Raw genomic sequence first — 17450 nt, forward strand, 5'->3', positions numbered from 1 at the left:
CCCTCCACGTTCTCTAAGGTAGGCAGGTTGAATTCCTTCCCAATAGCTACTTCTCCCGTCCAAGCTGCTTGTGTTATGGGGGAAATGTGTTTCACTAGAAAGCTATCTTGGGATCTGTGTTGTCTTTTTTTCAGTAATGTCCGACTCTTTGCGACCCCCATTTGAGATTTTCTTAGCAAAGATACTGGAATGGTTTGCCATTTCCTTTTCCAGCTCATTTTATAGATGACGAAACTGAGGCAAACAGGGTAAAGTGACTTACCCAGGGTCACACAGCTAGTCAGTGTCTGTGGCCAGATTTGAACTCAGGAAGATGATCTTCTTGACTCCTGGCCTACTACTTTGTCCACTGTGCCATCCGGCTGCCCCATCTTGGAGTCTCTGGAGAGGATAAAAAGTGAGACATAGGCATAGCCTTCTGGGTGGGTTGGGAGGAATTGTCTGGGCGCCTGTGGAGTGATGCTGGTTCATGCAGGAACACGTGCATCTGGGATCTCCTGGATATTTGAGATTTCTTCACCAGGTCCGTGGGAGGAAGAGGCTGCAGCTGCTGAGGTCCTCCCCTGGAGGAATGAGGCCAATGATACCTGCCTGGCTTCTTGTAGGGCATACTCAGGATAACTATGGGCACCAAATGATGGTTACTGCTAGGGTGGATGAATGGATGTCTAGTAGAGAGGGGCAAGAAAGGAGATATGGGGGGAGAGAGGCCCTGAGGAAGAGAAGCAGAGGGAGGACATTGGCAAGAGGAGAGTAGATACAGAAGGGGAGGATGTGTAAATGGAAAAAAATGAGATGTGGTAGAGGGTGTGTGGCAAATGGAGTTAGATTTCAGAGAGAGGGGGACCAGAGCTAGGATCTGTTGCAACCATATTCATTATTATGATCCAGTTTTTGCCTGGATTTACACCCAGCAATATGGTTGGGATAGATCTGGTTCAGAGCTATGAAGTTATGAACTTGACCATAAAGCTTGGAGATACTAAAAAGATGTGGGTGCTGAGAAGAAACGCCTTGGGCCTTGATGCCAGTGCTAGCAATGCCTTCTGGATGCCTGGATCCTCACCCTGATAAGATGCCCTTCCTATCTGGGATGGGATGATTTTCTTCACCCTGGGATACCCCAAGCTACCTCTGAGCTAAAACGCACCCCTAACACCAAAACTCCCGGATCCCTCCCAACCCTCTTCCTGTGTAGGAGATTATGAGAGTTGAATCATGGCGCTTGACCAGGAAGTGGCAATGTTGATTATTGGTCTCTCTCCTTTAATTGTGGGATTCTAGCAATTTCTCATTTCTGAACCAGGAACATTGGGGCTTGATTCCCTGGTTTGGTTGTTACTGGCTCACCTACTCATAGCTTAATAGAACTTAAGAGAGGATGTCTAGTCTAGCCTCTGTATTTTACAGATGAAGAAACTGGCCTAAGGAGTTTAACTCAGAGTAGTCTTCTTTCTTTTGTCCATCCATATTCCAGAGACAAATCTTAGAGAAGGGGAAGGCCTCAGACGTTGGTACCTCCCCTCTCCCAACCCAATCCTCTTTCATTGACAGTATCCTAAATACTTTCTCTTATTTCATCCTTATTCTCATCATTTACAATGCAACTGGTTGTTTTGGATCTATTTCTTTCCTTACAGTCCCTCTTTCCCAGCTCTGCCTCCCAGATGTGAGTCAGGGTCATCCTCTGTGGGTAAGAGGAAGGTCTGGGTACAGAGGGCCCACCCTGCCAACCCTTCCCCAGGGGGTGACTCAGAATCTTTGTGTGTCTTTGGGGCCTGGCTCCCTCTGTCACTGCCAGAACAGCAGGGGTGGAGGGGTGGGGGAGAATAGGGGAGGGCTGTTAGGCCGCTCCCTCCTGGGAGGGCAGTTGTGGGATCACTCTGCCCCACCCTTCCGTCCCTGGTTCCCCCGGCAGCTCCAGCTGCCTTTGCTGCTGTCTGGCTGCCTACGGCGTGGGCTTGAGGCTTTCCAGGGAGCCTCCAACACTGGCCTGGACACAAAGCCCCTTGCATTTAGCTCCTGGATCACTTCAGAAAGTGGGAGGTGAGGGGGACTGAGGCCAGAGCAGCCAGTGAGACCGTTCTCTGTATTTGTTTATCTCGGTGTCTTTGACTCTCCCTGTCCCTCTTGGGTGTAGGTGTTTCTTTGCCTCATTCTCCACATCTCTGTGTTAATGGTCTTTCTCTGTCCTTGGTACTGTCTGTTCCTGGGTCTGTTACTCTGTCATTCAGTTTCTTTTGGGATGGAGGGAGGAAGTGGGGGTAGGAGTGGGTCTTTCTCTCTCTGTGGCTAGATTTCCCCAGGGGGTCTTTTTCATGTTCTCTGTCCTGGAGTCTTGGATACTCAAAAGTCCGAGTGCCCAACGGTTCCTTCAATATAAAATTTTTAAGGGCCTGGGGATCTAGGAGAGTTGTTGGTGGGGAGGTAGAAGAAGGGTGGACAGGACAGAAAGAGGATTATCTTTCCATTTGAATCCACGAGGAGCTGGGCGGTGCTGAACAAGGGGCTGTTTGGGGGTGGGGAAGACTTTTTTGGTTAAGGGCTTGGACACAAAAGCAAAAACTTAGCAAGGACAGGAGAGGCAGGGGCTGTGGGGTCTCTCGATTGTCAGGGACCTGAGTAACCTCTCTTTAGGACAGCCCTGTCAGGATCCAGTCTTGGGTGGGGGCTAGGGGGGAGGAGAGAGAGAGAATATGAGAGAGAATGAGAGAATACATAAAGGACAAAACATTTATGTTGTTCAGTTCAGGTTGGTGATGGAGAAGTAAAGGGGCACACACAGTGTGTGACAGTCTGTTCCTTAACTTAGCTGGGAGCAAGGTGATCGTTAGGCAATTTTCAACCTGTGCCTCAGTTTCCCCTTATTTGGAAGCTGCCTCCAGGTCTGTCTCTAGCCTAGGGTAGTGAAGGGACCTGACCTGGGTAGTCTAATTAGATGGGAGGTACTGTGCTATTTTCTTACTCATTCAGGGACTCTCTGTCATCTCTGCAATGACACTGCCGGCTGGCGGAACTGGCCCTCTCGTTGCCATGGAAACACTGATGGCTGAGCCCCAGAGCTGTGCTGGCCCACTTAATGGGCCATGTGTGGATGGAAGGAGAGGGTGTGTGACGGGAAGGACAGTGGGAGATGGTAGACAGAGGGAAGAGTGGTCTACATGGTCTTGTAGGAATTCGATTCTACTCTCCTTTGTTCTTCAGGATCATCTGTTCCCACTAAACTCCAGAGAACCTAGGTGGGAGAGCATCTTGAATAGACTTGAATTTATATTGCTCTTTGAGGCTTATAAAGTACTTTCAGTCCTTTTGCTGTGTCAGTTGGGGAGTAATTCCTTGAATGCTGTTTGGGAAGTAATTCCCATAATGATCCACTGAAGACAAACCCCGCCTCCCACCCCTACCCCCAGGGCCAATAGGTAAGGTTTAGGTTGAAGCCAGTTCCATGTAAGGACCTCTCAGTAGTAAGGCCGGGGAACAGGACTCCTGGGACTTGTTCCATGGTTTCTGTTACTTGGTGTTTTGGCCTCTACCGGGAGTCTCACCTCCATCTTTCCTGTTGTAATGTGGCAGGGGTAGGGATAGGGGGAGCAGAGTGTTGTTGGCTGTGCAAAACCTCTCTCTTTCATGGATGGAGCAATGAGGAGTCGGCCTTTTTGTGATGTACTGGGTGGGACCGTAGCTGAAATTATGACTAGAAAAGGGGGGGAACCTGGCAGGCATTGTTCGAGTCAGGATTGTCTGTTTCTGGGAAGGAGTGGGAGAGACAGGATCAGAACTAAAGAAAAGGGAGTATTCTGTTGAGGCTAGAAGAGGGTGGGGAGAATGGGCCTCAAATGAGCCAACCCCAGGCCTAAGTGACCTGGAGCAATGGAACAGTCTAACATCCCCTTCACCCTTCAAAAAATCCCACAAGGGTTTTTTTTTGGCTTCCTTCCATTTCTCACACGTGTTAATGAATAACTTTAAGGTGGTGTAGACAGCAGGGTCAAACTTCCAGGTGACTCATTTGCCTAGATAGAGACAAGGGGAGAAACAGGCCGTGGGGGTGGGGACAAATAAGTGAGGACTCTGTCCCAAGGGGATGGCAGAGGATGGACAGTTGTGGGGGATGGCATGGAAAAGACAGAAGGAAGTCTGTGGACTTCTCAGAAATGCTCATGCCTCACCCTTGGTTTTCGTGTGGCAGTCCTCTGGCCGTGGAAGACTGTGGGGTGGTCTCTCCCCTGCCTATGGGAGGTTGTTTATTTTGGGATTGAGGGGGGGTGTTGTCCTCTCCCTCTGTTCCTTCTTGCTCTCCCACCCTGAGGACTGGAGTGTTAATCTTAGGGTGGTGATGTCTAGGGACTCAGGATGCGGCTGGAGGGGGCAGGGGAAGAGGCCAGCTTGTTTCTTACGTGATAGAAAGAGACTATCTGGGCTGCAGCTCTGTGGCTTATGGGCAAGTCACTTAGCCTGAGTCTCAGTGTTAAATGAGTGGGGGAGATCGAGAGATAATATCTACCCTGCCGACCTCATAAGGGCATTGAATATCAAGTGGAATGAGTGTATTCAGAAGGGGTTTATGAAATAGTATGTAGAGCAGATGTAAGTTGTCTCCCTTCTAGTGCCATTTGGGCTGATCCTTGAGGGCTGCTCCTGGGCTAGGATCAGGTTTCTGGACTTGACTTTGTTCTTTAGGGAATAAGTCCTTTATAGAAGTAATCCTTCCATGGCTATGGGGACATTCGTTCCACAGGTATTTGGAGTCAGAAGACCCAGGTTTACATCCTAGCACCAACACTTTGCCGCGTCTTTGTCCTTAGACAAATCACTGTTTTGAGACTTAAGTTTTTTCATATGTAAAATTGGAGGGAAGTGGGGTGTTGAACTAGACGATGTAAGGGCCTGTACAGCTGAGTCTTATGATCGAATGGATGTCTGTGAAGCATTGGGAGGTTTTGCATAAAGGATTTAGAGCCGGAAGGGACCTTAGACTTCATCTAGTCCAATCCCAGCGTTTTTACATACATGAAAAAAAAAAGCCCAGGGAAGTTAAATGATTTTCCTGGTGTAATGCAGGTTTTGTCATTGTTTGATTGCTCACCACTGGACCCCAGCTTGGAGAGCCAGGGTAAGAGCTTTCAAGTCCTTGGTTTCTTCTCCAAGTTAAATATATATACATATATTTATACACACACACACACACACACACACACACGCACACGCACACGCACATGCACATATACACACATTTATATACATACATATATGCACACAAATTTAACTACACACAATCTATATACATACACATAAATTTAAACACACACACACACACACACACACACTCACAGACACCCACCCCTGGCCTAGTTCTGCTTGGAGAAATCTGTAGTTGATTGATAGGTTTACATAGATGGTGCTGTGCATAGAGGACTGTTCCTAGAGTGAAGAAGCCTTAAGTTCAAATACATCATCAGGCCTGGGGAAGTCACTTAGATCCTGTCTGACTCAGTTTTCTCAATTTAAAATGGGGATAATAATAGCACCTACCTCAAAGGGATCAAATGAGATCGTAATTGTAACGTGCCTAACAGAGTGCTGGGTACATAGTAGGGGCTTAATAGTTCCTTCCCCCACCCAGCCATTCCCAGCCTCTTATCATTAAGACAGGTCCTCTAGTGCCCTTCTCTACCTACTGCTCTGGGCTTCTATCCAGGAAAGCTTCAGTTTAATTATTCTCTAGCTGTGTGACCTTGAACAAGTCACTTCTCTTTGGACTTCAGTTGCCTCATTTATAAAATGGGGGCACATGATCTCTTGATGTGTCTTTCAGCTGTGCATTCTGTAGTACTCACGTGTATAGGAAAGAGGTGGCAAAGTGGTCATGACTTATTGATAGTAGGTTTTCTATTTCTTGATCCCCCTTCCCCTATTTCTCTCCCCTCCCCTCTCCTCCCCTCTCCTCCCTTCTCCTCCCTTCTCCTCTCTTCTCCTCTCTTCCCCTATTTCTCCCCCCTCTCCTCCCCTCTCCTCCCCTCCCCTCCCCTCCCCTCCTCGCTCCTCTCCAACTCTCTCCAACCTCAACAAGAACCCTGTCTTGTCTAAACTTTGTATCTTTCTCCTCAAGTGCTCTAGACAAATTAGACAATAATTAAATGTGGTTGAATTGACGGAGTGCCCCATCTGAAAGTTGTGGGTCCTTATGGCCACCCAGCTGCCGGAGTCCCCTGTCTCTTCTTAGGGTTTGTGGTCACTGGGGTGAGTGGTAGTGGGGGGCTCCGTTGGTGGACAGAGTTACTTACACTCAATATCTGTGACTTAGTAGAGAAATCCTAGGGAGTTGTCAGAAGCATTGAGAGAGTAAATGTCTTGCCCAAGACACAGAGCTAGCATGTATTGGGTGGAGTTTGAACCCAAGTTTTCCAGACCCCAAGCAGAACACTCTCTTCACTATACCACACTGGGTCTAGAGCAGGGCTTCTGAACCTGGGGTCTTTGAGCTTGTTTTGTTGTGTTTTTGATAGCTCTGTGGTTCAGTAGTTCCAATCATGTCTGGCTCTTCCCGATTCCATTTCTTGGCAAAGATCCTGGAGTGGTTTGTCATTCCCTTCTCCAGCTTATTTTACAGATGAGGAAACTGAGGCAAACAAGGCTAAGTGACTTGCCCAGGGTCACACAGCTAGTGTCTGATCTGAAATCAGACTGTCCTGATTCCAGGCCCAGAGCTCTATCTACTGTGCCAATAAGCTGCCCATGTGGCATATCGTAGGTACTTAATAAATGCTTGGTGGGGGGGGGGGTTGTTTTTATTTTTCCTCCACTACACCACATGAGACTAACCTTCCATCCAACAGAGGAACCCCTCATACAAGGCAGTAGAACATTCCCGACAAGTAATCATCCAGTCTCTGCCTGAATATCTCCTATGACAGAGAGCTCATTACTTTACATGGAATGGTATGCCATTCCACTCTTGGTGGGCCGATCTGACTTTTAGAAAGTTCTTTATATTGACAGAAAAGCTATAACACCCTGTGATATCCAACAACTGTCCTAGTACTACTCCTAGGGGACCTAAAAAAACAAACCTACCCCTTGCCTTCCCCGTGACAACCTTCAAACGTGTGCAGACAGCTATCCTGCCCACAATCTCCTGTCTCCTCTTCACCTGGCTAAACATCCCTGGCTGCTTCGTCCAATCATCTGTAAAATGAGTTGGAGAAGAAAATGGCAAACCCTATCCAGTATTTTTGCCAAGAAGACCCCAAATGGGGTCACAGAGAGTCAGACCCAACTGAAATGACTGAAAAGTGACCATATGTGCCTGTAATGTGCTCAATGCTTTATAGATCCTCACAGCAACTCTGGAAAGTAGGTGCTGTTACTATCCCTGTTTCATAGCTGAGGAAACTGAGGCAGAGGTGATGTGACTTGCCCTGGGTAAATTATATGAGGCTGTATCAGTCCTCAGGCCTTCCTAACTCTAGGCCCAGCGCTCCGGCCATTGGGCTACTGGGCAGGAAGATGCCTAGATTTGGAATGAAAAGAATTGGGTTTGAGGGGCAGCTAGGTGGTGCAGTGAGTGGAGCACCGACCCTGGAGTCAGGAGGACTGGGTTCAAATGCGACCTCAGACACTTGACACACTTACTAGCTGTGTCACCTTGGGCAAGTCACTTAACCCCAATTGTCCTGCCTTCCTCCAAAAAAAAAAAAGGAGTTGGGTTTGAATTCCAGTTCTGCTGCTTAGCCAGCTGTGTGATCTCAGGCAGGTCCTTAACATTTAACAGGTCTCCGTTTCCTCCTCTGTAAGATAAGGTAATTTGATTAAGTTCTAAGGCTGCTTCTGGCTTTCCTGTCAGGGGTGACCTGTGAAGCCTCATCCTACTCTGAGGTTCTGTGAGTCTGAGTTCTGAAGCTTCTACTCTGCCTGATCCTCACCGGAGCTTCTAGGGAGGAAATGTGCTAGCCTTTGCTTGATGTCAGCAAGGGATGGGGCAGCGGGAATAGGGCCCAGGAGGTATAGGGAACGTTTCTTTATGAAAGTTATTCCTGTCTGATTCCAGCTCAAATTAAAAAAAACAAAACAACATTCCCAGCAGTTTTTTTTTTTAATGTCGCAGGGGTACAGAATAAGATTGAGTGGTCGCAGTGGGCCACACCTGTTGTGAGAAGTTGGCAGGGTGAGGTATTCACGTATCTTGGCTTTTCTTCTGGGCCCTGCGGCTGCAGGGAGAAAGGGCGGTGACTCGGTCAGCAGCCATTGTGGTGCCTTACTCCCTTTGAACTTGTATCCGCAGCCAGAACTGTCCTATTGTCCCTGCTACCTCTTGGTTTTTACCATCTGCCTTTGGGCTTGACAGGGCGGAGAACTACTGGTGGCGTGGGCAGAATACAAGGACGCTGTGTGTGGGGCCCTTCCCGAGAAACGCAGTGACCTCCGTGGCTGGCTTGTCAGCCCACGACATCAGCCAGCCACTCCAGAACAGCTTCATCCACACGGGCCATGGCGACAGCGACCCCCGACATTGCTGGGGATTCCCGGACAAGATCGATGAGTGAGTGCCAGCCTGGGGATGGGCCCTGCCCCTCACCCTCAGACCTTCTGCCTGGGAGAGAGAGGGAGCATGATTCACCCGCACTTTATAGTTAGTTTAGTGCTTCATTGTCTGATTCTTTTACTGTGATTAGATTGGTTAAAGACCAACTTCCTAATATACCCCTCCTCTAGGATTCTGTCTTACTTTCTTCCTGAATGTCTCCATCTCTTCTCCTCCCTTCCTCATTGTCTTTCCCCCAGTTCTTGACCCTGGATCACCTCCTGTCACCCTCTTATTTATCTTTCCCCACCCTCACCCCACCCCAGTTCTTGACCCTGGTCCTTTCCTCTGTCAGCATTTTAGTCATCTCTCTTTTCCCTTCTTTATCAAGTTTCCAGTGCTTAGAAAAGGAGAGGGGCACTGGAAGCCCCTCCAGTAAGTCCAGAGAAGGAGAGGGAGGTCACAGTAGGGACTTGGGGTTGGGGGTGGGATGTCAAGAGAGCAGCCCTACAGCCTGCATAGTTTGCTGAAGGCAAGCAGTCACGGGAAGGGTGGAACAATCGAGAGGTCTGTCCTCCCCTGCCCCACAAAGGCTCTGTTCCCTTTCTTTCCTGAGATCTTCCCACTCTTTTTCCTTTTGGTACTACTCAACCCCAGACAATAGAAGCCCTGAAGAGTCAGACCCCCATACTCAGGCTCCAGGGGACCAGACGTGGAGCACTAGAGTACCCTGAGTTCATAGAAGGACCTTTGTCAGTCTGGATGTACCCGGGGGATGCAGCGTGAATGAGAAAGATTAACCACATCCTGGGTGGCGTGTCAGAATCATCCGAGGTGTGCATGATCCAGATTGTGTCTCAGGCTCCTCTGACTCCCTCATGGGTCATCCACTCCCTCCTTTTATAGATGAGAACTGTAAGAAATTAATTGTAAGAGAAATTAACTGACTTGGCGGGGTTCACACAGGTAGTAAGTAACAGAACTGGAATCTGAATTCAGGTCCCTCTGAATCCAAACCCAGCCACCTTTCCCTTGTACCCCTCTGGCTTCAGGATCCTAGAATGCTTGTTTCTGGGTCCCTCTACGAGGTTAGTCCCCCAAGACTTGGTAAGCTGTGGCTCACATGCATAGACACCCCATTCTCCATAGAACATGTGGAGTAGGAGAGTCCTGAAAAGAGGGGGAGACGGCCCCCTGCTGCACTAGTGCCCTCTGCCCTATGCCTCATGTGGCGTGGCATGCCAGGGTGGACCCAGCCCCATTCCTTAGGACGTTAATCAGCCTTAGTGACTAAGGCCCAGATGCTGACAGGCGGGGATTGAGGTCGAAGTGGGGGTAGAGGAGAAGGGAGGCTGGCCCCCTGCCTCCCTGTTCCTGTTCCTATCTCTTAGCATTAGTCATGGAATCTTAGCTTGTCAGAGAAGCAAGAGGGACCTTTGAAATGGTCTGGTATAGCCCCATCTTACAGATGAGGAGGCTGAGGCCCCGAGAAGAAAGGTAACTTGTCAAAGATGACACAGTTGGTGATGGAGTCAGTGCCAAAAACTATGTCCCTCTTTCTTTTATTGTAAAACGCTTAGCCTGGGTTCACGAACTTTTCTTTTTTAGTATTTTGATTAAAGTGTATTTCAATAGAATTGGTTTCTTTTGTTCTCCTATGTGTTTTATGCTTTTAAAAACACGATTCTGAGTAGGGGTCCATAGGCCAATTGGCCAGATTGCCTATTCCCTACGTCTTTCTGGGCCCCAGGCCCTTTAAGTCTGCATACTTGGTCTGCTGTCTCACCTGGTCCTTCCGTAGTGTCTCTATCAGAGAAAGAACAAGAAGATGGGCTTCCCAGGGGCTACCTCTCCCCCACAGCACCCTGCTCTGCTTTTCTCTACAGACTCTATCTGGGAAACCCTATGGATCCTCCCGACCTGCTCTCAGTGGAGCTGAGCACCTCCCGCCCCACCCAGCTCTTAGGAAGGGTAAAAAGTAAGAGTCGGCTCCTCCCCAGGAGCACCCCCCGTTCCATCCCCTGGGGCCCTGGCTTTTGGATAGGAAGGAGTGGGCAGCCTCTTCCTAAGGACGCCTCCATGCTGGTCTGCTTGGCTCAAGGTTGGGGTGAGAGCAGCAGGTGGGTTAGCTTTGTCCCTGATCCCCCCGACTTGCAAGTGGGGTGGAACATGAGGGGCACCTGGTGTTGGCTCCTCTCGTATCCGCCAGTGGTGGGCATCATTTGGACAGGGCCCTGGATTAGCCCTGGACTTGCTGCCAGCCCCTCCCCCACGCTCTGTGCCCCTCCTCCCCTCAGCGGCTTAGCAGGACTCTATTCCCTGGCTCTTCGAATCCCTCACCAGCCTATCTAGGGCCCCTCCTTGGGTGCCTGTCTCCTGCTCATCTCCCGGTCCCTGCCCCTCCATCCTGGAGCCTAGTTTTCTGCTACTTTGCCCACCCAGCTACCCTCCCTTTGCCTCTTCAGATGCGCATTAACTGATCTCATTTCCTGCTCACCCTCTTCCCCCTCTCCCTTTATCTCCTTTCTCTTCCTCCTTCTCTCTTCCATTTCTTCCCCTTCCTTTCTTTTCTTCACTTTTCTCCCAATCCCTACTCCCTTCCCATCCTCTCTCTGTTCCCTTCTTTTCTCCCCCTCACTCTCCTCTCCTTTATTCCTTTCCTTCCCTCCTCTCCTCTTTCTTCCCTTCCCTCCTTCCCCTCCTCTCTTTCCTGCCCCGCTTCTTCTCCCTTCCCCCTCCTCTCCTTCCTCCCTTCCCCCCTCCTTTCCCCCTCCTCTCCTTCCTCCTTTCCCTCCTCCTTTCCCCCTCCTCTCCTTCCTCCCTTTCCCCTCCTCTCCTTCCTCCCTTCCCCCTTCTCTCCTTCCTCCTTTTCCCCTCCCCTCCTTCCTCCCTTCCCCCTCCTCTCCTTCCTCCTTTCCCTCCTCCTTTCCCCCTCCTCTCCTTCCTCCTTTTCCCCTCTTCTCCTTCCTCCCTTCCCCTTCCTTTCCTTCCTCTCTTCCCCCTTCCTCCCTTCCTCCATCTCCCTCCCCTCTCTCTGCCCTTGCTTCTTCTCTCCTTCCTTTCTCTCCCCTCCTCTGTCTTCTTCTCTCTCCCCCTCCCTTCTCCTCCTCTTTTCCTCTCCTCTCTTCCTTCCTTTCCCTCATCTCTTCTTTCTCCTCTCTCTTCTTCTCCTCCCCTCTTCCCCATCTCTCTTCCCTCTCTTCTTTCCCCCTCCCCTCCATTCTCCTTTCCTCTCAATCTCTATCTTCTTTCTCTTACCCTCTTTCCTTCCTTCTCTCATCTTCTGCCTCTGCCCCTCCCCATGGCCTCTCTTCCAGGGGAGCCTCCGCCTCGCCCGCCTCAGCCTGCCATCTTCACTCAGAGTAAGTGGGGCCGTTCTCCTTCTCGATGCCCTGGGCCCTGCCCCTGTCCCCTCTGTTCTCACATAACTCCTCTCCTCCTTGAAGGTACACAGCAGGGGGCTAAAGGGGGGCAGGGAGGGAGTGTGCTGTGAGCTTCCTGCTGCCAGCCCCTAGCATGACTCAGCCTCTTCAGCTGCCTGGTGCTTGTAGCTCCCCCTTGGCTAAACACCAGCTTCCTCTCAAGGAAATGGAGCTGTTCCCCCCAGCCAGACTCCCCAGACCCTAGGCTGACATGCCAAAGACTCAGTCTGTTCTCATGAATGAAGTTCAGCCTGAGAGTAGGGATGCTGTTTTCTTCTGTTCCCGTTTCCCTTGTAAAGCCCCCTAATACTGATCCCCCCTCCCCACCTTGCACTAACTTGTGTGTGGTGTTTGGGTGGGCCAGGAGATGGGTCTGGTGGGAAAATGAGGAGTGGACCTTGGGGTACTGCTGACCACAGCTCTAGGGAGAGATTTTTAAAAGCTTAATATTGGCAAAGGAAATGCCAAGGGGTGGTATTGGGGGGATGATGGTGTCAGAAGTAGCAGAGGTGGCGGTGAGGGTGGACTGGAGGCCCCAACTCTGTTATTTCCTTAATGGGTCACTGTGACCATACTTGCTTAGATCGAGGTAGGGGCAAGGGTGGGGTGGGATGGGTTAGATTCTCAGTGGTGGTGAGGACAGGGTTAATATTACCACTCGGGGTAGAGGGAGGCAGCTTGTGTTTTCCTCTCTTTACCCTAAAAAGTGTCAGAGCTAATCTGTGACACCACTTTCCTGGGGGTTCTGTCCTCTACTCTATCCCACAGAGCCTACTTATGACCCTGTCAGTGACGATCAGGACCCCCTCTCTGCTGACTTCAAGCGTCTTTGTCTGAGGAAGCCAGGCCCGCCCAGGGGCCTGTGGCTGGTGAAGCCCTCGGCCCGAGTGCCGGGCACCAAGACGAGTCGGGGCGGGGGTGAAGTGTCTCTCATTGACTTTGGTGACGAGCTCACAGCACCTCCCCTGGCCAACCCTGCCCAAAAGCCCGGTGCCCCCTCCCTTGCCCAGCTGGCCATGGACGCCTGCTCACTGCTGGACAAAACACCTCCACAGAGCCCTACACGGGCACTTCCAAGGCCCTTACACCCCACCCCTGTGGTAGATTGGGATACCCGCCCACTGCCTCCACCGCCAGCCTACGATGATGTGGCCCAGGATGAAGATGATTTTGAAGTCTGCTCTATCAACAGTGCCCTGGTTGGTGCCAGAACCCCGGAGGGGCCTCCCCACGGGGAGACTAACTATGCCTTTGTGCCTGAGGCTGGACGGCCCCCTCCGCCCTTGGAAGACAATTTGTTCCTTCCACCCCAAGGAGGGAGCAAACCCCCTAACTCCCTCCAGACTGCAGAAATCTTCCAGGCCCTGCAGCAGGAGTGCATGAGGCAGCTACAGGTCCCATCTACTTCTCTGGCCTCCTCTCCTAGCCCTGGCCTGGGTGGAGAAGATAAACCCCAGGTGCCCCCCAGGGTGCCAATCCCACCTCGGCCCACCCGGCAGCGAAGTGAGCTGGGCTGCCGCTCAGGGGAACTGTCACCAGCTTCAGGGGGTGAAGAGGAGCCAGGACGATGGCGGGGAGTAGCCCCTCCCCCGCAAGTCCCCCCGAGGGAGCCGTTCTCCCCCCAGGGCTCCCGTACCCCTAGTCCCTTGGCACTGTCTGGTGGGTCTCCCTTGCCCCCTCGCCTTTCCAGCTCCCCTGGGAAGGCCATGCCCACCACCCAGAGCTTTGGCTCTGACCCCAAATATGCCACACCCCAGGTGATCCAGGCCCCTGGCCCCCGGACGGGGCCTTGCATCCTACCAATTGTTCGAGATGGCAAGAAGATCAGCAACACACATTACTATCTGCTTCCAGAGCGGCCTCCATACCTGGAAAGATACCAGCGATTCTTGCAGGAGGCCCGGAGCCCTGAGGAAGAACCCCCTTCTATCCCTGTCCCTCTGTTGCTGCCACCCCCCAGCACACCAGCCCCTGCTGCCCCCACTGCCACTGTGAGGCCCATGCCCCAGGCTACCCTTGACCCTAAGGCCAACTTCTCAGCCAACAATAGCAACACAGGTGCCCGTGCCCCATCCTTGAGGGCGTCTACCCGTCTGGTGAGGGGCTGCCCAGGGGATGGGCTGGAGGCTGGGCGGCCCACAGACAAGATACAGATGGTGAGTCCTGGGAACGAGATTGTTGGGGTGGGAGGACATCAGGGGAGTGGGGCCTCTGGGGTTCTGGCCTTTCAGCAGGGTTCTGAAAAGGAGCTCATGGAGCAGGGGCCCCCTGAAATTGGTGCCCAGCCCCATGAGCAGTCCTGACAGAGAGTGGTGGGGGTGTGCCCAGGTCCAGGCCATGGTGCATGGGGTGACCACAGAGGAGTGCCAGGCGGCCTTGCAGAACCACAGCTGGAGCGTTCCGAGGGCAGTTCAGTATCTGAAGGTACCATCCCTTGCCCCCCTGACCTCCCCTGAGCCTCGGGAAGCTGACTCACACACCACCTGACTCCTGAGCTCTTCTCCGCTCCTCATGCCTTAGTCCCGCCGTACCATGTACCCCTTGGCACTTGTCAATGCCCTTTTTGCTCCTCACCTTCCCAACAGGTGGAACAGCTCTTTGGCCTGGGTCTGCGGCCAAGGCAGGAGTGTCATAAGGTGCTGGAGATGTTTGATTGGAACCTGGAGCAGGCTGGCTCTCACCTGCTAGACTCCTGTGGTCCCACCCACCATAAGTATGTGTTTCGATCCTGGTCTACCCCAGTTCTTCCTGTCTTCTCCACCCAGCCAGGTGGATCGGAGGGAGTTGGGCCCTTTAGGCCCAAGGACCCAGCATTTCCCAAAGGCTAAATATTCCATAGCCAAGAACCCCCTGCCCTAGGCCAGGGAAGCTCCAGGCAGCCAACCAGTCCCAAAAGCTGAGACTGTGAGGTAGCAAGTGTCACAGAGAAGTCCTGGGAATGGGGGTCTTGGGACGGGGGAGAGGTGGACCCTGAATAGAAGGTAACTGCTCAGCAGCCATCTCTCCCAAGCATGCAACCCCCTCTCTTCTTGCAGGCGCTGATGGCAGGTCTGGGGAGCCGGAGAGTCTGACTTAAGGGGGGGTCCTGTTAGTCTGCCTGAAGGATCGTTTGAGCCTATGCTGCATGGCGGGGGCCAGGGAGGGGCCTGGGGAAACCTGCTGCTGCTACCTTCTCCCCCCATCACCCCGCTTCAGATAGGCAGAGAGGAGCCAGAAGGAGCAGGAGACTTGGATGGGACCACAGTGCTAGCTCTAGCCCTCCATCCATCTGCTCCTCCCGTGGCTACTCGAGAGGGACAATGGAGAGGGAACGTGGGGAAGGGAGTGAGGAGACATTAAGAGCTGGGCTGAGGGAGGACTAGAGACAGTCCCAGGTGCAAGTGCCCCTTCTCTTTCTAGCCCTTTCAGTCTCCATCCGCTGTGATGCCTCCCTTCCCTTTAGGGACCAGATTATAGGGAAAACCCCAAGCCTGTCTGCTTGTGTCTGTGGCAGTTCCTATTCCTATGAAAGCTGAAGGAAGGTGTCAGTGGAGACAGTGAGGGCAGGAGTGAGACCTCGATGCTCTGCTTACCTCAGTGGAGCCTTCCAGCTTCCTGGCAGGTGCGGTGCCGTGAGAGAGAGCTCTCAGGATACAGACTGTGGTCCATCCTGTACCTGGTTTGGGGTAACTGGGGGCAGGGGATGTCACCCACGGTCGAGAATTTCAGGATGTTGGAGGCAGGGAGGATGTAAGCAGTTCCAGGGCGGGTGCAGAACCCCAGGACGTACAGAAGGGAACAGATACCGGCAGCTAACGTGGAGACCAGCGCTCCCACCCCTGCCCACTGCTGTTTTGTGTTTTTCCCAACAACCTCTGTTGCCAAAGTTGCTGCTCTTGTCCTGCCTCCACACATCTGCTTCTTCCAGAGAAATAAAGTTAGTTTCTATTTTACATTACCGAGGGGAGTCGGTGTGGTTTCTTTGCCTCCTGGGCAGTGGGGAGAAGTTGACATAAGTCCTCTAGGCCATCCATTGAACTCTTCCCTGGCTCTTGATTTTCTGTGCGCTGACGGACAAAGTGTGAGACTGAAGGATCTCATTTTGTGGCTCTCCATTGTGGACTGGAGGGTGATGAAGGTGGTCTGTCGTATTGATTAAGGGACCTGGCCCAGACAAGGGAAGCCCTCTGGGGTGCAGGGGTGCCAGGGAAGACAGAATCTCATTGAGAAAGGACCTGGGAAGGCCAGTTAGTGGATAGCCCCGGCCCAAAGGGCTTCCCACAACAGAGGAGTCAAACGTGGGACCCACAGAACAGTCCTGAGTGTGGCCTAAACCAGATAAAAATGTAATTGAGAAATGTTTAACGATACTTTATTAAAAATACAATAAAACATAGATAATATTACATTTTTAAACTAAGTCAGTATGGAGCCTGCAGTAATCCTAATTTATGGTTCAGTGACCCCTGTCTCCATCTGAGTCTGACGCCTCTGTCCCTCAGGACCCACCTGGGTCAAGTAGGGATGGAACCCAAATGTTTTTCCCATGGCTTTAATCCTGCCTGCGATGTGGTAGGATAACCATGGAGTTGAAAGTCAGAAGACTCGGGTTCAGGTCTCTCAGCCTAGGAGCTAAACCAGCTGTGTGACCTTGGGTAAAATCACTTGACCTTTCTGGGCCTCAGCTCCCTCATCTATAAAGTGGGCATAAGAATCCCTTTCAGTCTTATGATGAGATTGTCACGGACTTAGGTCTGAGGTAGTGTATGTGAAAAGTGCACTCGAATGCCTCCTTCCTGATACAGGCACAGAGACAGTGTCTCCTTCAGTGTATATTGTCACCTGTCCTCCACTCACCCTGTATGACTTGCCTATGTCCTTCCACACATCCTCCACCATGAGTCTGCCCTGACATTGTTGGGGCTTTCCCCTTAACACTCTCAATATCCCCCAGGTGGCAGTTCAGCACCTGGGCTGCCCTTTAGCTGTGCCTCATTGTTCACCCATGAGTGAATTCTTGTATTGCTACACTGCTTCTTGCTCAGGATTCACCTTGGGTAATAAAATGCTGCAGCTTATTCATACCCAGCATAATGTCTCACCATTGGCCTTTGGATGACTCACAAATTGGATTCTTAGGTGGCTTGGCACTCCATGATTCACCACATTTTAGCATCCCTGGAAGGATATTGGTGATAAAAAGATGGCTTTCAGAGAGACTCGTTGAATGTGAATGACTCCAATTTGAAGTGGCGATGGTGGGGTGGGGGAGTCGGCTGGGCTGTGGGAGCCTTACGGTCACTGATCCTGTAAATATTAGTAACCGCTCATGACATCATCAGCCCCCCTCCCCCAAGTTAAAGGGATTAAGGTAGGATAGATATGTAGAATTGGATGGTCATTACAACTGATGACTGAGCTCCATGCCTGCCCCAGTGAGAACCAGAGACTTCGTCTACTATTTGGTATTCACTATGATAGAGTGGAAGGAATTCTGGACTTAAGAGTTAGAGGGGAGCAGCTAGGTG

At 51.6% G+C, this 17450-nt stretch overlaps 1 protein-coding gene across 3 annotated transcripts in view; it reads left to right on the forward strand.

Annotated features, from left to right (window-relative positions):
* Positions 1 to 15880, forward strand: part of TNK2 (tyrosine kinase non receptor 2) — a 46314-nt gene extending 30434 nt beyond the window's left edge. The window contains exons 10-16 of one of the 3 annotated variants that reach the window (XM_036746367.1): positions 8345 to 8539; positions 10408 to 10499; positions 11839 to 11883; positions 12712 to 14099; positions 14272 to 14367; positions 14529 to 14656; positions 14979 to 15880. In XM_036746367.1, coding sequence (XP_036602262.1) covers positions 8345 to 8539; positions 10408 to 10499; positions 11839 to 11883; positions 12712 to 14099; positions 14272 to 14367; positions 14529 to 14656; positions 14979 to 14985 — 1951 coding nt within the window. In that variant the 3' untranslated portion in view covers positions 14986 to 15880. Of the gene's footprint in view, positions 1 to 8344; positions 8540 to 10407; positions 10500 to 11838; positions 11884 to 12711; positions 14100 to 14271; positions 14368 to 14528; positions 14954 to 14978 lie in introns of those variants that run through there. The other 2 variants (XM_036746365.1, XM_036746366.1) reach the window with 2 other exon arrangements.
* The last annotated feature ends 1570 nt before the right edge of the window (positions 15881 to 17450 follow it).

The sequence above is a fragment of the Trichosurus vulpecula genome, chromosome 2 (genome assembly GCF_011100635.1).
Source record: "Trichosurus vulpecula isolate mTriVul1 chromosome 2, mTriVul1.pri, whole genome shotgun sequence".
NCBI classification, from domain to species: domain Eukaryota; kingdom Metazoa; phylum Chordata; class Mammalia; order Diprotodontia; family Phalangeridae; genus Trichosurus; species Trichosurus vulpecula.